Below are 22673 nucleotides of genomic sequence, written 5' to 3'. Positions count from 1 at the left end.
GCAGGAATAAAAGGGCATGTGAATCGACGGCCATACTATTGGCCATCGAACTTCTGGGTGACTGGCGTCACGGACAAAAAAATGGTTCAAATGGCTCTGAGCACTATGGGACTCAACTGCTGTGGTCATAAGTCCCCTGGAACTTAGAACTACTTAAACCTAACTAACCTAAGGACATCACACACACCCATGCCTGAGGCAGGATTCGAACCTCTAACCGTACCAGTCGCGCGCTTCCAGACTGTAGCGCCCAGAACCGCTCCGTCTGTGACATTGTGGGGAATGTGTAGCAGTATCATCTGGGAGAAATCCTTCACTATCGGTGGTCTTGTGCTGGGGAGTCCATCAAGTACATAGCTGTATTCTACGTTGAAGTCGGAGATGTGGGACAGAGGAGGTGTAACATGAGCGAAGCTCACTGGTGGTAGAGACCGCAATGAGGCGTTCGAGGAGACTTCATATGAGGGACGTGTGTCATCAATTCCATTGTTTCGTCAATGTGCTCATGTACAAATCCATCAACGTGCTCCCACTCTGACGAGGTCCAATCCATCCTCACCTGGGTGGAGGGTGAGGGTGTCACAATGTACTTCGAATATGAACAGTTGAAGGCCGCCCGAGCACCACCAGCATAAGGAGGACTTGTTTGATGCCACGCGAATGTTGATGGGATGGAGGAGGTCCAGGCTTCATATGATGGGCTGATGGGTGTCAGTGCGGACTGATTGTAGCAATCTATGATAGTGCATCGTTACTAAACGACACACTTTATTCATGAAGGTGATGCACAGTGTCAAACGTCATCGACCTGAGGCAGGAGCAAGTCCGCATCCTGCTGAAGGCCACGTCTGATATTCATAATTCATGACTTGGCAATGTTCAGAAGACTGTCTCCAGCACTCCTGTATCACATGATCCACTACAGCGCGATATGAATCTTGGCACTCAATGGTACAAGTAGAAGAAGGTCGCCGTTGTATGCTCGACAGTGAAAGATATGATTGGGTAGTGTCAGATCTGAAAGGTGAGCTAGTAGCCTTCTTATGAGCGGTTCCAAGGTAACTGCGCATAAATTCGTGGGGAGAGGGCATCCTTGCCATACGGAGCACCGGGTGGGCACTGTCCCCACCACCCTGCCGTTGACCTGCATTTGTGAGTCTGCATCAGTTAACAGTCGTCGCAGAACGTAGATGAAAAGCAGGGGAAACCGAGACATGCTGCTACCGGCAGGAGGAACTGGACTTAGGCTATGTCGAAGGCGCTGTCGAAGTCCAAGCACGAAGGCGATAAGATGCCGATGGTGTTATCAGGTGCTGGTATTCGTCTGTGGGCATTAGTGGGTCGATTTCGCCCCATTGTGTCGTCTGTTCTGAGGACAGGACCAGCGGTAGCACACACCATACACACATTGGCAGAACTCTAGTGTAGATCTTACAATCTGTGCTTAACATGGTAATCGGATGAAAAGCAGTAACTACGATCCTCTGTAGGGCTTGTGGAATGGTTTAGTAGGCCTGTGACGAAGGCAGGCGGTCACTGAAGTCGGGTGTCATCAATTCCCAGTACGTACCCACCCACTGCGACATTATTAAGTCGTCTGGTTCAGGCGACTTGTTCACAGGTTGCCCAAGATGCAGCAACATGCTGACAGCAGTCCTAGTTTTTAGACGAGACGTGTTCATCATCCATGGTCCACAGTTGTGTCAGTCTGTCTGATGCAGAAAGCGAAAAGTTCAGATCGTAGTGCTCTGACCCAAGAAAGCTAGTGGCCAACCCAGCCAGAGTTCAGAGGAGACACGTTTCCTGTTCAGACAGCTGGCAGAGTGGCTGGTATGAAAGGTGTGACTACCATGCACTTTTTCTCACATATCTGTGAGACAAAGGTCACACACCACTGTACAAAGTTCTTGACACGAGGTGTAGTGTGGCACCTGGTATTTGTGGTGCAGCACACATCTGAAGTCACCCCAAACGAGGCAGTGGTTGTACATCCAAAGGAGAGGTGAGACAATGTCTTGAGAGTAAAATCTGTACCACTCATGGTGCCCGGTTGTGCCTGATGGGGCACATACGTTAACGGTTTGCTTTCCCAAAGGGAGAGCCATTCTCCCGGCAGAGGGGAGTAAAGAATGTCAAACACAGAAAGGTCGTCATGAACATAGACCGTCATTTCGCTACCGACTGGACCACAAGTGGAGTTATAGGCAGCATATCCATAAACTTCGGCGAATGTGTCTAGCCTCCCGTCTTGCAACAAAGAGATGTCAACATCTGATGCCCAGAGCATCTCACATAGTAGTGGGATCTTCGTGTGTGCACCAGTCATGTTGGTATTAATCGTCGCAACCCTGTATGTTTATTGGAGGACCACAGGGCGGGGGAAGAAGGGGGGAGTTGACCATGTCGTTGAACATATTTAGGGGGCTGGCACTGGCTATGTCAGCCCTAGTGCCCGATCACGTCTTCGTCGCCGACCCACGCAGTGGTTGTGGGAGCTTTCTCGTCTTTTACGTGTTTCTCCAGACATGGGAGGGCCGCATAGAGTGCTAGTAAGGAGGTGCTGTTTCATCCTGAATGATAATGGTCGTGTAGTTCTCTGGAGTGACGGGTAGAGACATCTCCGTTTACTGTCCTGGCTCATTACTGTCGCCTTCAGCCGTCGTCTTCTGTTTTGTGCCACACAGACGGGCATTGTCGTCGTTTTCTACTGACAGTAGATCTCCTTGTTCCGACAGCATCCAGAGTGTCCACTTGCGGCGCCTTGGGGAACATTCTTTCCAAAGATTTAGTCACTGTGTTGGATAACAGTGAGAAGCACAAAGGCATCCGTTGGCACGATGAGCGACTCGATATTCGATTTGTGTCTTGTAGTTATTGGCCGCATCGCCATTCGGCCACAGCGTCGTCTGTAGGATAGGATCGGAGTCCGGTCGAGTTGGTCGATCACCTGGGCAATGTCCTGGGGGAGGTGTGATGTGTTGGATGACGGAAGTGGGCAGCAGTGTGAGGCAGCGGGAATTATAAGGGCCGCCGTGTACGTCACCAGCGCTGTGATCGATGTCTGCAGGTGGGAGTTGTATAAGCTGCACCTGGAGCATGTACTAGGGTGGCCAGTGTTACATAATAATGGATCAGCATCCACCAATTTGAAGATATGATAGCACGTGGCTGCATAGATCGACCAGGACCTGCCAGACTCACGTCAGGAAACGGTAAGTCTTGAATTCCACTCATTTTTCCACTGCATGTTTGCTCACCATCCAGTATGGACGTAGCTTCGCAACAACGCTCTCGGCCGATAATTCAATTCGTGGTGATCCACGCTAACATTACTGATGTTACTATCGGCATGGCAAAATCATTGACCGCGAAACGTTTCCCTCGTGAGCCAGTCACACGCAACGTCATTTAAGACCTTGACGTAGACCATTCTACCTACGATAGAGAGGTGTATGTCTATAATGGCTGTGACTTTGCATAGAAGTCGTTCCAAACTGAGGACCTTGGGTCAGGAGAGGTCGCTGCAGAACGTAACCTTGAGGGTTGTTTTTCGGTACTGATTCGCCATTTTATAGTGTAAACTAAAGCGGAGCCCAAGAGGCGGCCAACAGAATGTAAACACAGGTGAGCACTCGCTCCGTGCGGGGATCGGAAGCAACATGTCTTCACCATTGTTCTGCCAAATGCAGGCGACTGAGCTACCTAACTGAGATTCAAGAGCCGCCCTACCAGCTTTACTTCCACGAGTACCTCATCTCCTTCCTTCCAAATTTCACAGAAGTTCTTTTCCTAAACTTGCATACTAGCTCTCGTGGAAGAAAGGTTGCTGCGGAAACACGGCTTAGTCACAGAATGGGGGATGTTTCTAGAATGAATTTTTCATTCTGAAATTGAGTGCGCACTGATATTTAACTTCGTAGCAGATTAAAACTGTGTGGCAGACCGGGTTTCGAAGCCGGGACCTTTGTCTTTAACGAGAAGGTAGGAGATGAGGTACTGGCGGAAGTAAAGCTGCAAGGACGGGTGGTGAGCTGTGCTTGGGTACTTCAGCATTAGCTGTGAGTTCGTTGACACATTTGACTGGCTTGCTCTTGCAGACGTGACAGTCGAAGCCATGTTCTGTAGTAATAGTCTCATAATCACATAAAAGTGCTGCGTTTCTCGATGACCTCTCAATTTTGAAAAAGATTTCTAGGGTTACATAGGACTTCTCTCTCTCTTAAAGTAAGGACAAGTGAATTAGAGCCGTTCCTATCTTCGATTTGATAGATACCACAGAAACAGTCCACCAACTGGAAACATTCAAATGATGACGTAGCTCTGGATCTCTCACGAAAATTGACTACTGCGTGTATGCACATGGCGACTATACATTCCTACATATCTCGAGCTGTACAAGCAAGTTCGAGAACGACGACGAAGCCGTTAAAATTCCACCATTGAATGAAGCAAGACGCCTTCCAGTATACTCAATGGCCGTACCACCCTTTCTCCAGGTCCCTGCTTACTCTTACCGCTTGAATGAAGAACAATATCTGATGGTGCCCTTTCCCAGACTAAGATCAACAGTGCACCACGATTGGTGAGTCAAGTGACAAGAAAGTAAACTGAGCCTCGCAGTGTTCTTGTTCATTACTCCAGTACAGTTTTAATAACACTGGGTTCAACCATAAAAAGATACATTGAAGATGTCACATTTCAGGCACGCCAGACAAGTAGAAGATTCAGCGAATTAGTGGAAACTCCAGTCCCTCGGTATTATGTATCTACCACAGAAATACTATGTAATCCTTATAATCATATATTTTACTGAGAGTTGTTACAAGGCCCTTCCGACTCCGTAGCTTAATTTACATAATTTTTACGATTGAGTTATTGAATGTTTAATCTACGTAACTGAATATTATTTACATCTAAAACGCGTAAATGATAAATTTCCAGTGAGCTTCAATACATTGCAGAAGATGTTGTATTGTAAATGATAAATTTCCAGTGAGCTTCAATAAAAAGCAGAAGCGTGTTGTAATGTGCTATTGATGTGCTACTCGCCAAGCTTTATAAAAGAAAGTTGTTATGTTTCCTACAGTGTTCCAGCTTCATCAGACGTTGAAGACTATGTTTTCTTTTGTAATCCAGTGCCTGTGTCCAGCGCTCCATTGATAACTACAAGTTTATTTGTGAACAGGGAAAAATAATGTGACAAAAGTTTCTAAGATAAGTGAACAAGAACAGCAGCTAGCTCAAATCTGGTGTTAAGGAACACAGAAATTGTAATGTAAAAGCATGCCATTCAGTTGATAACTCCTTAAAGGTGAAACTGAAAGATATAGCTCCAAATAAAGTATGAATTTCGAATAATGAATAAATAATGAAGCTTTTTCCACAGCATACAGTGAAAGTTGTTTTAATATATGATCAGTAGTTAACTTGCAAAGACAACAGTTCAGATCTGTTTTTCCTTTTTTTCATTAAGAAAGCATTTCAGTGAACCAACTGTGTGACATAAAGTTCACATAAAGATATTTTGTGAAATGTGCATAAAACAATGAACTTTATAGGTGACATTTCAAGCATTTTGTTTGAGATATAAAAATACTTTTAGTTAAAAAAAGTTAGTAGAGCACTAGCCCGTGAAAGGTAAAGGTTTCAGATTCGAAACCCCGTCTCGCACACAGTTTTAATCTGCTAGGGATCTCCTTCGTGATGGATGGGATAAGCTGTGCACAATGTGTGAATGAATGAATGAATGAATGAATGAGTGGATTACTTTTATCGTATTTTTCAGTCTCTGTTCAAACAAGTCTAATGGAAAACGCAACGAACAATTATCTACAGCTAGTACAGATACCAAATTGCAGTTCTAAGAATCAAAGAGCATGATAGGGCAGCAGTGACTGAGGAGGAAGTGACATCCGAGGCTGAAAAATACACCTGGGTTGCAGGATATAGGAGGCAGCAGCAATACCCCAAGCCTTCAAGAAGTGTCCAATAACCTCAATACAAACAGAAGCAACTTATAACAGGAGTATTACTGAACCATTAGTTTAGTAAGTCATAGTTGTACACAGTATAATTCACAGTATACAATCCATCCATCAATTTACTGAGTGAAGGCGAAATGTTTTCAATTGTAGTTAATAATATTGAGGATTGGCATGCCTTGATATTGCGTTTAAAGTGCTGACATTGTGTGATACATTTTACGATAAACTAGTGAATGGCAACTTCTAAGGAACATCCACATCACAAAACTTCGGGCTAATAGGCTGTGGTCGATGTATAGTACATTCTCCTAACGTTTCCTCCACGACTGCGCGAGACATCTTCAAAGGTACTAAGAAACAGTAATTCCAATTCAGTGACAGTAGTACCTGCATTTAGTGCAAACTGAAAGATAATAAAGAGGTGTTCGTTCGAGTGAGTAATGAACATAGTAATTACGGAATAACTGCGTTTATAATCAGTGGGTTGAGTATCAAATGATTATTGACATTGGCTTACTAGCACACACAGTTACTGCAACTGATTGAACCACAAAGGTCACAAGAAATCTGTTTGCCGAACCTGTGGTGTGAGCCAGTGAAAATCTGAGCCTTAATGTGGGCGCTGTAGGGATTTTCAATGCATGTACTAAGATTACGTCAGGCAAATTTTTACGTGGACCACGGAAGCAGAAATTTACACAGGAGTCAGCATATGGTGATGAAAACAACTCACACAAGTTTCCAGCTTTCAAAGTGCGCAAACTGCTTTGTGATAATGATTCGAAAGCGAGGGTTTTTGAAGAGTGTTCTCGTGAAGAAGAACCGCTCCGTCATGTTTAGATAACGCACCATAATAATACAAAAGCTCCCGTGAAGTCCGAAAAGCGCACGTGACACACGAAGCTGCAGATGAAGAAACGCTCACAGAGGAACAATCCAAACAAAAGAAATACTCTGCCACGGCGGACACAAACGTCGAGAGCCCCGAACAGTCCAAAATTAGCGTGCCATAGAAAGCACCCGTTATTTAAAAGTGAGAGCACACAGCACCATTGGATTGGGAACAATGTTATTGACTCCCGTATTTCCGTGGCCAGAAACCAATCTAGTGCTGTGAATGAAGAGACGCCCGTGATGTTAATCTTTCTGCAAAATCGGTCAGCATCGACTGTCTGATGATAAGACTAGTTCTCGCCACACTGAAATAGAAATCTAACATTGCTGACAAAGACGAAACAGAATTCGTCTAATAAACATATTTTTGTATATTAGAAGCGTATGTCGTGGAAGATTTGCATGAAGCATTGTCTTTGTACAGTACTAGTTCTTAGATGCAGATTATGTTGAAAACATTCTGATGGCAGTAGAAACTATTACGCCCATGTGCCGAAACATGTAAATGTAAACAATTAGTAAGTGTTCAGTAATGCAACTTTTCTTTCAGCAGCGGTTGCGGTAGTGGTGTGTATGGTAATTTGTAAAGTCGTTTAACATGGAACTGAGGTTGACATAACAACTGAGATAACGCATACGTTGCTAGAAAAACCGCTCGACTTCCCACATTTGTGCTACCGGGTATTTTTTTTAATAAGTTAGCTAGCTGAGTGAGCTTGTTTTATCTATACATAGACATTTTACTGATGGCGTAAGAGCAGATTTTATCTCACTATTGTTTCTTCTGATTCCGTGTTTTCGCATGCTAAAAATGTGTAGGGCAGTGAGAGGTGGTTAGCGTTGTCTCAGGGCTAAATAAACAAAGTATACCTGCTTAAAGGACTCCAAAACTTACTTACTGCGTAGACTGAAGTAAAAATTTTCTCTGCTATTCACAGTTCCTCCAAAGTCATCCGCAAAAGAGGACTCTCCAAAAATCTTCAAGATGTGCTAAAATCATGTCTACAACTAGAGTGGAGTGCATTTCAAAGGGTGTGGACCATGCATGTGTAAAGCATTAACTTGGGCAAGTCAGTGCTGCTCTGAGTCACAACGTTTGTGTGGTCGTACAGTTGGCAGGGTTCCAGCAATAGGTATGAAAAGTATGGCCGTGAGGGTAACGCTGCAGAAGCTTACCTTTGTTGTGGTTGTGTGGTGACAGCTGACTCCCTCGTGTTATCCGCTGAGTCTTCGTCCGTTGTGCTGCTGTGCACTGAGAGGGTCTCCCAAGAAGTGGATGGTTCCCCTAAGGGAATTTCTCCCGAAATCTCTTCGTTACTAACACCTGCACAGGGTCCATCATCTTCCTTTCCAGACACAGTGTCGTTTTCCAATGTGTGGCTTTCGCATGCCGTCGTATGTCCGATGCTTCCAGCACTACCTGAGGGATGTTCCACGTGTGCTACGATATTCTCTAAGTTATTATGGGCACCTCCTACGTTTGCTTCAACTGGTAATTCAGGGGAAGCTGTGATATAGTTTTCATGTGTCCTCGTATCTTGGAGGTCATCAGCGTTATCCGAGGAACTTTCGACATTTTCTGCATTAATCTCTACCCGATTTTCTGTGCCATCTACAATTGGAGGAGAGATGTTTGTTTCTTCTGCTAATTCAGAGAAACACATGGTAGAGCTTCCGCCTGCCGCCGTATCCCGGATGCGTTCTGCACTATCCAAGGAATTTTCCACATTTTCTATGACAGTTTGAACACCAACTATGGCTAGATACGAGGTGATTGCTTGAACTTCATGGGAATCTATAGTGCAGTTTATGACTTCCTCTACGTCTACGATGCGTTCAGCATGGTCCGAGGACCTTACCACATCTTCTACATTAACCTCTTCCTTATTTTGGATGTCAGCTACATCCAGAGACGAGATTTCGGCTTCAAATGCAAATTCACAGGGCTGTATGGTACAGCTTTCGTCTGCCTCTGCGTCTAGGATGCGTTCAGCATTATCCGAGGAAGTTCCAACGTCTTCTGCCTTAACCTCTGCCTTATTTAAGATGACACCTGCGACCAGACACGAGATGTTTTTTTCAGTTGCTAATTCACAGGACTGTATGGTACAGCTTTCGTCTGCCTCTGCGTCTACGATACCTTCAGCATTATCGGAGGAAGTTCCAACGTCTTCTGCCTTAACCTCTGCCTTATTTTGGATGCCAGCTACGACCAGAGACGAGATGTTTGCTTCAGTTGCTAATTCAGAGGCATGTACGGTGTAGTTTGCGTCTGCTGCGGGGTCCCTGAAGCGTTCTTCATTATTCGAGGAACTTATCACTTCTTCTGCAGTATTTTCCATCCTAATTTTAGCGCCAGTTATGACCAGAGACGAGATGTTTGATTTAACGGGTAATCCAGCGGAACGTGCAGAGTAGCTTTCGTACGCTGTCACGTCTGGGGTGCCTTCAGCATCATCCGAGGAATTTCCCACGTGTTCCTGACTATTGTCCACCTCATTTTGGGTACAACGTATGTTCAGAGACGATGTGCTTGAGTCTGCTGGTAATTCGAAGGAACTTACGGTCGAGACCGTCACCCACGACGTGGCCGAGGTAATTACATCGACAACCTGAGTTTGCTGGGCATCATTTGTCTCCGTCGACCATGTTTCCGGCGCACGAGCAGCTGACGCAGTTGCACAAGATGTCTCCTCAGTGTCCGTTGGTATCATTTTTTCATTTACTTCGGAAGAAACGTTGTTGCTAATATCGGTACTGTTGACTTCCTCGTTAGAATTATCGCGTAACGCGCACACTTCCGGCGACCTGACGAAATTCAGAAAAAGCTGATTAAAACATTCGTTGACGTAATCGGTGCTGGGTTCCGCTGGCAGCCGACGTGCTGTAGCAGTGCCTTCTACAGACGTCGAAGGTGCTTCATCACTGTCAGAGAAGAACTGCACTGAGGAAAACGGATCAGATACAGACGATGCATCCGTAAGATCGTCGTTATTCAATGAATTAATGGTTGTACTGTCATCCTCCGCATCACGAAAACTATCTTCGCCCTGTAAATCTCGTGACACAATGTCCGCATTACTGTTATTGTCTTCATAGCCGTTAGTTTTATCTTCCGTGGCGACCATACCAACGTCGGTCAGATACTTCTCACACCGTGAGCCATCTACCAATATATTCTGTTTCAAACAAGGATCTGTTTCGTAACCATAAGCATCGACAGTACACGGCACCCTTTTCCCACATTCATCTTGAATTACAGTCTTAGGCACAGCGTTAGTGTCCGTTGTACATTCGTCATCTGTACTTGTGTACCAAAGCGTCTGTGAAGACCCTTGGCTGAAAAGCGAGGAAAGCGACTGTTTGTCGGCAAGGTTCACGGATATTTTTCCGACCATATTGTCTATGTCTGTTTTACAGTCGTTTCGACTTCCCCTGTCTTCAGTCGGACATCCCATGGTATTCTCAGTTGTGTTGCCACAGTCTGTATATTCACTGGTCTGTGTCGGAGTAAGTGACTCACAAGGCGGCGTAAAGGAAGACGACATAATTGTTTTGTTGTCATCTTCATTTTCTTCAGTTGTAAGTATATTCGATTCAGCAAAGTCCGTACTGTCTCGAACTGGCTTGTCGGCAGTAGAGCCACTGCTCGTAGCTTCATCGCAGAGCATCACAAGAGAATATGTGACGGGAAGCGCGCTACAAGACGGTGGTTTCTCATGATTGTCGATGTCGTTCTGATCTTGGCGTACGCCTGCTACATCTCTTTCGCTATCATTTGCTCTCTCCTCAGACTTTACCTGCTGTTCCACGTGACTGTCAGCTGCACTGCATTCATCCCTACTGACATTGCCAACGCTCAGGCGAGACGGCTGTTTGGGAGGCACGGTACAAGAGTTATCCATGAAGTTGCTACCCTCGCTTGCAGCTGTTTCTCCAGTTGCGGCATTCGTTTCATCATTGCTGCACTTATTTCGAAGGTCAGTCTCTTGTGGTGAGCAGCTGTCAGCAACAAACGTACAGGCTGTATTTGTCCTATCCACATTCAGTGGGGTCGTCTGAATGGTGCACAAACCGCAGCAAAATAGCGCGCAATCATTCTCGCGAAGTGGGTTTTCTTCCGCTACGTGATTTTGCCCCTCGGTGAGATTCTCCGAAGTTCGTCCACTATCGACGATCGACGTAGACTCTCTGCTGGAAACGTCGCTGCAGCTGGAGTGACTGAGACTGGCGTTATCCTCGTCCAGGTGGTAGACGTCCGTCCCACTCTCGCTGCTCGTCCCTACAGTTTCTGCGAGCTTATCGACGTCCCCTGCAGTTGCCACGTTGTCGCTCGTATCAGTTTCGCCGCGTGTCTGTATGGACGAATCGCCGGAAATTCCAATGCACGTCGCTTTCGAGCCTGCGTCACCAGTGTGAATGACTTCAGGTTCATCTCCTGCCGGTGAAGAAACACTGGGGCAGTCGCTCCCCTCTGGTGACTGAGACGAAAGTTCCGTGTCGCCCCCGTCACCGTCTTTCGCGTCGCCGCAGAATTCAGCTGGGGGCTCAATTAGATGCTCCGATTCCACTTTGACCAACGTCTCTCCATCGGGAGACTTCCTAAGATCGCATACTCGCGTTTCGTCGACGCAGCGTGGGAGTAGTAATGTATCGAAAGAACCTGCGAATACATCTCCCTGGCCGGATAACATGATTTCGCGAATGAAATCTTCCTCATCTCTTTCTCTGACAGGTGCCGACGGGAGATAGTTGACGAATAGGAAGGTAGAAGGCTCCGGAAGTAAATCGGCGAGGCGAGCATCTTCATTTACAAAGTCAGCACTTAAAAGTGAAGAGATGTCTGAACGATAAGCACAAACCCCGTAAGAAGCTCCACCCTTGGCCTCTGATGGTGCCTGACAATTGTCAGTGTCGCCGCCCGCTTCCTTCAGCTCGCGTGCGTCGTGCGACCCCGCCTGCGCCTCGTCTCGCAACTGTTCCGCCTCTGCCGGCTCGACAGCCACGGGCGAGCTGTCGGCCGTACCTAGGTGTGCGGGATGGCCGCCCCCCGGGCAGGTGTCGGCCGTACCTAGGTGTGCGGGATCGCCGCCCCCCGGGCAGGTGTCGGCCGTACCTAGGTGTGCGGGATGGCCGCCCCCCGGGCAGGTGTCGCGGGGCGGCGGCTGGTCCCTGGTGGGGCGGCGGCAGTCCTCGTCGTCCGCCTCCGCCTCCGCCTCCCGGGGCAGCCACTGCGGCGGCGGCGGCTCGTCGGCGGCCACTCCGCGGTGCACGCTGCCCCCGGCCCTCAGCCGCGCCTGCAGCATCCGCAGCGACGCGCAACCGGGGGCGGTGGGGGCGGCGGGGGCGGTGGCGTCACACGGGCCGGCCGAGCTGAGCGCCTCGGGAGCGCCGGGGCTGCGGCACGTCCTGCCGGCAACAGCCACACTCACTGAACTCAGCCCCAGTAAATCAACATAGAGTCTAAATACTCTGCTGGACATTACAACTGAAGACCTCTTTGCAACAAGGGGGCAACTCACACCTTTCACGGGGCACAAGAACCTAATTTTTAAAAATCTAGAAATGGTATTTCATACTACTCTTTATACAGGTTCAGCAGGGGTCTGAAGGTTACTTTGTAGGCACAAAGGCAAGAAGCTGTAATGCCACAACGAATCATAGCCAAGGCGCAGCAGCTGAATAAGTGAACGTTCGTCCATCTGTTGGCTAGTTGCGCAAACAAAAGCACAGGTGCCTCCGCCTGGCGGCAGTCAAATGAAATAGCGCTACGAGTAAGACAGTATCTGATTAGTGCTGCGCTTGGACGACGAAATAAAGAAGCATTAAACTAGGATAATATTATTATCTATAGTAAAAATATTAATATATATAAAATGACTGTAACTGAATGTGGTAATCTTATGGCATGTCCATTTGTAAACAGAGAACTTGGCATAGTGTAAATTAATGTTTAAATGTAAGGGAAATCCCTGAGAATGCTGACAATACAGGCTGGCACGTGAATTTGCCATTAGAGAGAGATGTGTTCTGGAACTGTTCAGATGCAGGACAGAGATTACGTGGCGCGAAAGTGACGGTTTAACTACGGTACGGTAACGTTGCTTATAGACAGTTAAAAGTGAGCTCACAACAAACACGAACTGGATTTACGGTGTGTCAGCAAGTCAAATGGACAATAAGGCTTGCAGGATGCAACATTTCGACGGAAACGGCTTGTGAGCGATATAGTTGCTGTTCCCGCTCAAAAAGCACATGGCACGCCTTGTGGAAGTCTGCGTAATGTACGACGGACTTCAGCGACCAGCAGCAAGGTATGAAGTGACCAGTGTCTGCAGCTAATGTTGCAATGTGGTCTTACTGCCATATGAGATCCATTGACGAGCTCACGCTAACACAAGCAGCGAACTAGTAGTTATCGTACGACAGTGTTTTTATGAACAGTGCATTTTATACCGCCGCCATAACAAGTGCATATATCCGTAGCGAACCAGTTTATGTATTTATCAAGTCAAGTTCTCTACAGTGTTACGTCTGAATGAAATAATAAGTTTGTGATTCAAAGTGCATTCTATGAGTGTCATAAACTATTTACAGAAAATAGTTCATTTTATCCCAAATCTGTCACTGTGTGTGCAGCAATACCAGTAAAAAGGCTATATTACGTGAGGATCGGCGTATGCAACAAGAGGATATAATTGGAGTTAACGCCGAAAAGTTCTAGCAAACGCCGGATTATACAACTGACAGAAGACGCCAGGTACTGTGCCACATTAATAACAGTTCAACTCGATGTGGTGGCTTTTCAGTACATTATCAACGTAAAAACTCATTCAGTTTCATTAGAACAATATGATTATAAAGCAATATTTTTAACATCTCTGGTAACCATCAGTTCTATAGTGTTCATCGATTATTCAATTAAAGAATTTATTGCCACCACAGTACACATTGTACCTTCAGTAACATTAAAATCATTACTGACAGTTGGTGTACATCAATCTAACTTACAGCAACTTCAAGTGTTTAGCATATGTGTGTGTATCTTGTGTTACGTATATGTTATTCGCCTGCTAGGCGTGATTAACGTACACCAGTTAGTGTATTCTGTTCAGTCACTTCATTGAGGTTATTTTTGTTAATGAAAAATCAAAATTCATTTAACATTCGATTTCTTGTACGCCATCGCCGATATTTGTTCATTAATTCCGTGTAGTAGTCTGAACTACATAGCAAAGCTAATCAGGCTTATTACACGCGATAGCCGCTTTCCAGACGCCTGTTGCCGCATGGTCTAAAAATATTACAGTACATTTGGATAGTGGCATCGCAAAGCGCACTATTTTTCCTTCACACAGCATTAAAAATGGGTTTACCGAAAAAAATGGAGTAATCCCCTTCTTGCACCGAGTTCCTCAATTGCAACACCGAAGGACACATTAACAAACGTCAAACTGGCATACGAGAGGGTACCCAGAAAGCAACCGGAATATGTCGCCCTGGCCAGAGCTTACGCAGTACGCATTTTTGCCGCCAGGCGCGTATGGCGCAACTCAATGGCAGTTCAGTACCGCCTGTGTTGTCAACAAGGCTTGTTCTTTTCATTTGGAGTGATTGTTCAGGCTAGCGCAGGTTTGTTCTTGTTTCGTTTTATATGATGGCAAGATTAGGTGAACATCATGCATCTGTGAAATTTTGTTTTCTACTCGAAAAAAACGCTGCTGAAACTGTTTTAATGTTGAAAACAGCTTACCAAGATGACGCTATAGAAAAACTCAAGTACGAGAACTGCTTAAAAAGCAAGGTGACTTTCCAAATTGCGCAGTCAACATACATTCCATTATCGATCTTCCTTTTTGTTGTGTTGGTACACTTGCCCGAACATATGTTCACGGTTTCAAATGTTCGGCATACTTCGTTTGTTTTTGACAAATGGAAAAGTTAGAAGTGTTTTAGTTTGCTAGGCGATTTTCGACTATTATAAAAAATTGAGCACAGAATTTTCAACAAATTTTGTATAAAAAATAGAGCTAAGTGCTCCCAAACACTTGAAACGTTGACAGTGCCATACGGCGAGTCTGCTCTAAGTAAAAAAAAAGTTTACAAGTGGTACACGTTCTTACAAGACGCGCGGAGGGGCTGCGCTGTTAGAAGCGCAGTGTCAAAAATTGTGTGGTCCTTCCCGCCAGAGGTTCGAGTCCTCCCTCAGGCATGGGTGTGTGTGTTGTCCTTAGCGTTAAGTTAGTTTAACTAGTTTAAGTAGTGTGTAAGTCTACGGACCGATGATCTCAGCAAGTTGGTCCCTTAGGAATTCACACACACTTTAACACATTATTCCTTGATGGCCAACGTAATGCCAATGACGAACCTCGCTCTGGACGCCCCAGCACATCAAAACTGTGCAGAAAATTGTTTTCGAAGATCGTCGAATTAACGTAAGAGAAGTTGCTGAGAATGTTGGCTTATGGGTCGGCTCCTATCATGCAATTTTTTCCGAATGTTTTGGGCGTGAGAGAGAAGTTTCTTCCAAAACTTCTCAAATTTGATCAGAAAACCCGTCGCATGAGCATCGCTCAGGAGCTCTTGAATCACGTCAAAGATGATCCTCATAATGATCATAACTGGTGACGAAACATGCATTTACGGTTATGACGTCGAAACCAAACCCCAGTCGTCTCAATGGAAGCATCCTGAAGAGCCAAGACGGAGAAAAGCGCGCCAAGTTCGATCAAATGTCAAAGTTTTGCTCACTGTTTTTTTTTTTTTTTCAAGTATCGTCGCGTATCCCATTATGAATTTTTGCCTTATGGTGGTACGGTCAATAAGGAGTATTACCTTGACGTTATGCACCGTTTGGGAGAAGCAATACACAGAAAACATCCGGAATTGTGGAAAATCAGTTCATGGCTTTTGCATCACGACAATGCACCTGCTCATTCACCGTTGCTTGTGAGAGGTTTTTTGGCCAGAAACATCGCGACAATCATGCCTCAGCCACCATATTCACCGCATTTGGCCCCCTGCTACTTTTCCTGTTCCTAGAACTGAAGAGACCTAAGAAAGGACGAAGATTTTCAGTGACTGAGGAAATAAAAACTGCATTGCTAGAAGTACTCAAGGTTGTGCCAAAAATTGCTTATGAGAAGTGCTTCGAGGATTGGAAGAAGCATTGGCACAAGTGCATTGAATCTGAGGAGGGATTACTTTGAAGGGGACAGCATTAATACTGATGACCTAAGTAAATATTTTTTCATGAAAATATAAATTCACTGCCGCGGGGAGTGGCAGCGCGGTTAGAGGCGTCATATCATATCACGGATTGCGCGGCTCCTCTCGCAGGAGGTTCGAGTCCCCCCTCGGGCATGGGTGTGTGTGTTGTTCTTAGCGTAAGTTTGTTTAAGTTAGTTTAACTAGAGTGTAAGTCTAGGGACCGATGACCTCAGCAGTTTGGTTCCTTAGGAATTCACTCATACATAAATTCACCCTACTTTTTGAACACACACTGTATACGAGTGATTGTCTTGATTTAAATATGGTGACATGTCGATTGATGACAAACCTCGTTCTGGACGACCATCAACTGTACGAATCGACGAAAATAATGAAAAATTCGAGAGCTTGTGTTCAAATGGTTCAAATGGCTCTGAACACTTATGAGACTTAACTTCTGAGGTCATCAGTTCCCTAGAACTTAGAACTACTTAAACATAACTAACCTAAGGACATCACACATATCCATGCCCGAGGCAGGATTCGAACCTGCGACCGTAGAGCTTGTGTTCATAGATCGTCGACAGACTATTTGGAAGTTTAAAGAAGACTGAGCAACAGTGTTCATCAAAAAAGATCAGATTGGTGGCAGAGAGGACACTCGTTCTTCTGCCACGACAGCGCCCCTCCACACACAGCCATCTCTGTTAGACAGTCGTTGGCTGAAAATGACATGGTTCCGCTGTCTCACGCACTTTCCTCGCCTGACCTGACTCCGTGACACTTTTTCTTATTTTCAAGCATGAAGAGGGGCATGTGAAAAGGTCACCAATGCGAAAACACTAAATAAGTCCAGAAAAAAGCAACGGAGGAGCCGTCAGTCACATCTAAAGATGACCGCAAAAAATGTTTCGAGCAGTGAAAGCACCAGTGGAATAAATTTATTAGTTGTAATGGAGAGTATTTTGAGGGGGATAAGGTTGTTTTGTGAACAATTTGAAAATATATAGCTTTTAAAAAATAATTTCGGTTTTTTTGTATCCTCTCGTATACTGTGCTACATTCTCGGTACGCAAATAATTACCATTTAGGCCAACACACACAGTATTTGGTAGCATCTACATGATGCACATAACAAAACATTACGCAACAGAACTACATTGGTAACGTGGTGGTGGTGGTATGCCTAGAGCGCTCAACAGTAAGGTCACCAGAGTCATCATTAAACTCATTGTAAACGAATATGGTGCACCAAGAGGTAAGAAGACGTTTGGTGCACCAAGGGGTATAAAATGTTGTTCTCAACCACCCAGCTTCACTTTCTCTCACTTGCACTGACAGTTCTCACGGAAGACCAACAGCCGTATGCCTCGAGTAATTTTATGGTTAAAATACTCAGACTATAACTGCACAACAGCCAAAATACTGTGACAGAGAACCATGCCCTGTTGATTAATGGGAAAATAAAACATGAAGCCGTCACCCTGGAACCACATTACTGTGTTCTAACTAAGAAGCTACTGAGAACGTGAGACACTGCACAGAATCTAAAAGACGGACCACATTCGATTCTTCTAAAACAAAAGACAGGTAAGCTGGTCACAGTCCTCGTATTTTGGTATAAAACACCTTCCATTACAATGTAGCGTACAGACATCCGTACACCGCAAGCTCTGCTTCCGCTGGGGAAGGTATCCGTGCCTCAGCGGGCAGCCCCCTTTCCGTTGGCGCATTAAGATTACGTCTTCTTATCGCTGCAGCGGGCACGGCCGTGTCGTTGACTTCACCGACCGTAGCTTGTTCTTCCTGAACTTTAACCATCCCTGCTCCTACAGATGCATGATGCTGTGCCTCAGTTGCAGGGTAACTCCATGTACGGGGGTAGCACATTCAGAAATTGTATTTTCCAAGCAACAGTTCCTAGCTGCTTCGTCAGCTGCTTCATTACTGTGAATTCCCATATGCCGTGGTACACAGCAGAATGAAACCTGCTTGTCCTCCCTCTGTACAGGGTGAAAAGTATTTAAACCCACAAACTCTGGGAGGTTGTAGGGGACATCAAAACAAATATTTTTCCCTAATGTCACTTTTTCCTATGAGGATTATTTAAACAGGTGGAGGCCGTATTATGCTCTTCAGTTGTCAGAGGCCGTATTGCGATCTTTAGTTATTAGATGGCGTATTACGCTCTTCAGTTGTAGGCAACTGCTGTCCACCAGTGTAGTAGTGCATTGTCTGTTTACTAATGGAGCGATACAACTGGAGTGAGTAAACTGATATGGTTGGTGCGTACTACGTATCGCACCTCAACGGTCGAGCTGCACAGCGGGTTTATCAACAACAATATCCTAATTGCCGTATCCCGCATCATACGACCTTTGCTGCTGTGTTCCAACGTCTGCGTGAGACCAGGTCATTTAGCAGATTACGTGGACAGGGATGCCGTCTCACGGTAAGAACGCTGCAATTTGAGGAAGCTGTCTTGCAGCATGTGGAGCGGGATCCTTCAATCAGCACTCGTGCAATTACACGTAACATGGGGACAAATCAGATGAATGTAAGAACAGTCCTTCGAGAGCAATTGTTACGTCCATTTCACTTACAGCGTGTCCACAACCTGGAACCAGTTGATTATCCACCCAGAGCACATTTTTCGCAACGGTACCTGGAACAGTGTGAAATTCATCCTACATTTCCATCCTGTGTGTTGCTTACCAATGAAGCAACATTCGGCCGTGATGGAGTCTTCTACATGCACAATTCGCATGTTTGGAGTGAGGTAAACCCACATGCCACAGTTACTAGCGCTCATCAAGTGCGGTTCTTCCTTAATGTGTGGGTAGGTGTTGTTGGGGATTGTTTAATTGGGCCGTATCTGCTACGTAGGCCATTAAATGGCATGCACTATTACAGTATTCTCGCCAGAGCATTGCCAGAATTGCTGGAAGACGTCCCGCTCCCTACAAGACAACGCATCTGGTTCCAACACGACGGGGCGCCGACATAGTTCAGTCGTCGTGTGCGTCGATTCCTGGACCGACGGTTCCAGAAAGGTGAATTGGCAGAGGTGGTCCTGTTCCATGGCCGACTCGATCTCCAGATATATCCCCTCTGGACTGTTTTGTGTGGGGAGAGATGCGCAACCTTGTTTACGCAACTCCTGTTGCATCAGAAGAGGATCTGGTTTCCCGGATAGTATCAGCAGCAGGAACAATTCAGGATACTCCCGTGGTTTTTGCCCGTGTCAGACAGAACATGATGCGACGGAGTAACCTTCGTTTACGTGTCAATGGAGGCATTTTTGAAAATCTACTGTAATTGAAATTGGGTTGTGTTAATGTGCTATCGCTTGGTCAAAAAAATGCAAAAGTATTTGTTGGTTTAATTACTTTACTGCCAGATAAATCTTCCTCTACCGGCTTAAATACTCCTCATGGGAAAAAATTACATTAGGAAAAAATATTTGTTTTGATGTCCCCTACAAGCACCCAGAGTTTGTCGGTTTAAATACTTTTCACCCTGTATAAGATACTCTAAAGCTCCTACTGATCATTCTCCTTAAAATACGGCGTACCCACTTCCCGGAAGAGGGCCAGTATACTGGACTCTAAAGCAACCTTTATGTAGCAGATGCTACTCGTATTCGAGCGGTTCTAGGCGCTACAGTCTGGAACCGCACGACCGCTACGGTCGCAGGTTCGAATCCTGCCTCGGGCATGGATGTGTGTGATGTCCTTAGGTTAGTTAGGTTTAAGTAGTTCTAACTTCTAGGGGACTGATGACCTTAGAAGTTAAGTCCCATAGTACTCAGAGCCATTTGAACCATTTTGAGCTACTCGTATTGGTGATAAGCAGTAGCCGACATCGTGAAAGCATATTTTGGGTTTGTCCGAACAACAATGAAAACTTTGAATCACTACTGAAGGGATTTTCGACCATCACTGCGAGAAAGTTTGAAACTGGACTCATCTCAAAACACACCAGTCACGGCACTAACGTGCTCATGGTAGTCTGGTATGTTCGTGGTTCACGGACGCAAAACCAGCACTCTGGCATCTCTGGCGCTGCGAAACATCCACACCGATTTCCAGACTACAGTTTTCGTTCAACACAGTACACAGTTTCGTGAACCGGTACAGCCCTGTAAAAAAGACAGTGGCCTCCACTGTCTTGTCCCGTTCAGCATTGATCCTCCTTGTATATGACCCTTTCCCACCCATTGTCCCCTCATACCGGTCACTGTCGTAGCAGCATACCCTGTTCAAGCCAAAATACCATTCTATGAAATGCCCATTTATAGCAGATCCATAAGCACCTGCACGTTAAAAAATTTCATAGGTTAAATTACGTGAAAATAAACTAAAATAGACTCCTCATGGGAAAAAATTACATTAGGAAAAAATATTTGTTTTGATGTCCCCTACAAGCACCCAGAGTTTGTCGGTTTAAATACTTTTCACCCTGTATAAGATACTCTAAAGCTCCTACTGATCATTCTCCTTAAAATACGGCGTACCCACTTCCCGGAAGAGGGCCAGTATACTGGACTCTAAAGCAACCTTTATGTAGCAGATGCTACTCGTATTCGAGCGGTTCTAGGCGCTACAGTCTGGAACCGCACGACCGCTACGGTCGCAGGTTCGAATCCTGCCTCGGGCATGGATGTGTGTGATGTCCTTAGGTTAGTTAGGTTTAAGTAGTTCTAACTTCTAGGGGACTGATGACCTTAGAAGTTAAGTCCCATAGTACTCAGAGCCATTTGAACCATTTTGAGCTACTCGTATTGGTGATAAGCAGTAGCCGACATCGTGAAAGCATATTTTGGGTTTGTCCGAACAACAATGAAAACTTTGAATCACTACTGAAGGGATTTTCGACCATCACTGCGAGAAAGTTTGAAACTGGACTCATCTCAAAACACACCAGTCACGGCACTAACGTGCTCATGGTAGTCTGGTATGTTCGTGGTTCACGGACGCAAAACCAGCACTCTGGCATCTCTGGCGCTGCGAAACATCCACACCGATTTCCAGACTACAGTTTTCGTTCAACACAGTACACAGTTTCGTGAACCGGTACAGCCCTGTAAAAAAGACAGTGGCCTCCACTGTCTTGTCCCGTTCAGCATTGATCCTCCTTGTATATGACCCTTTCCCACCCATTGTCCCCTCATACCGGTCACTGTCGTAGCAGCATACCCTGTTCAAGCCAAAATACCATTCTATGAAATGCCCATTTATAGCAGATCCATAAGCACCTGCACGTTAAAAAATTTCATAGGTTAAATTACGTGAAAATAAACTAAAATAGACAGTAGAGAGAAAATAGAAAAAAATATAACATTATAAGTGACCAATACATTTTCAAAAATATATTAATTACTTTAACCCTATACGTACTCAGAATAATCTTTCTAACAATTAATTTTAAATTTAATTAGGTATTTCTGCCAGCAGAAATACAAAAATTCGTCTACTTCTTTTACGCATCTTCTACATCCAATTACCCTCGTTTTATTTTTACTGATGTTTCGTTTACAATTTCCTTTCAGGACACTATCGATTCTGTGCAATCGAACCTGCGAGTACCTTGGCGGTCTCTGACTACACTGACATCGCTTTCCAAATATTTCCTTGGTTTCCTTAGTTGATAGTTCCATCCACTGTCTTTTTTTTTTACTTTAGGCAATTAGGACACGCTTATAACCTTCAACAATCTCTAATGAATCTCCGTTAGCTACGAAACGTCAGAAAACAAGACATATTTGACGGTATAATATTCCAGTTTGTCCTTTCGAGAGAAATTCTAAGGACTCCTTAATTTTAAAATGTCGTATAATGAAAAGTATTCCATAAGTCACATTGATACCTCTCTTCCGTAACTGTTCAACATGTACCAATGTCACAAAAAAGAAATTTAATTGATATCTTTCCGCCGGACCATCGAGTGCAGTTCAAAAAGCATGCTTGTTTCAAGAAACATATCACTAATAGCTCACACTGATGTTACCATTGTGTCCCCACCATCCATTAGACGACTAAAACAAAATCGATACATGGATGATTATCAATTTTGTAGGTATTTCAGTAAGTTGTGCTACGTGGCTTCGTCGACACAGATAAAGCCCAGTATTCTCTGATAATTCGTTTTTCCCTTTCCGATGACGAGATAAAAACGAATTTTGGACACCGTTTGTGATAGTCTTTTGCTGTTAACAATTTAAATGTGCTGGATCATCTGATTTCTTATGACGATTACAAATTACGGCAATCGGGTATTGATACCGAAGAAATCATTCAAAAAGTTTGGTTGATCGTCGACGGAGACTCGCAAAGTTGCGGAGACATTTGATGTATCAACGGGAACGCCAGTTAATATTTTACGCGGTAAGTTGGCGATGGACAAAAAGCAGGATACGGCTTTCTGTTTTGAAGCTGTGTTCGGAAAAGTTTAAGCGGCATCCGAAGGAGTTTTCGCGTCCACTTTTCACCTTCAATAAACCAGAAGTTACTTGATCTCGAAGAAGAGGCGAAAGTCACAAAAAAGGAGAAGAGTGTCCTGTTAACAAGAAACAGATTTGTAAAG

The 22673-nt window shown here is 45.0% G+C and overlaps 1 protein-coding gene across 1 annotated transcript in view; it reads right to left on the bottom strand.

Moving 5' to 3' along the window:
* Nucleotides 1-22673, bottom strand: part of LOC126282473 (uncharacterized) — a 293068-nt gene that overhangs the window by 94285 nt on the left and 176110 nt on the right. Inside the window, exon 7 of the mRNA XM_049982129.1 lies at nt 8055-12287. Within this exon, the coding sequence (XP_049838086.1) occupies nt 8055-12287 (4233 nt within the window). The remainder of the gene's footprint in view (nt 1-8054; nt 12288-22673) is intronic.

The sequence above is a fragment of the Schistocerca gregaria genome, chromosome 7 (genome assembly GCF_023897955.1).
Source record: "Schistocerca gregaria isolate iqSchGreg1 chromosome 7, iqSchGreg1.2, whole genome shotgun sequence".
NCBI classification, from domain to species: Eukaryota; Metazoa; Arthropoda; class Insecta; order Orthoptera; family Acrididae; genus Schistocerca; species Schistocerca gregaria.
The sequence above is the reverse complement of the archived record's forward strand: the minus strand, read 5'-3'. Positions and strand labels throughout refer to the sequence as shown.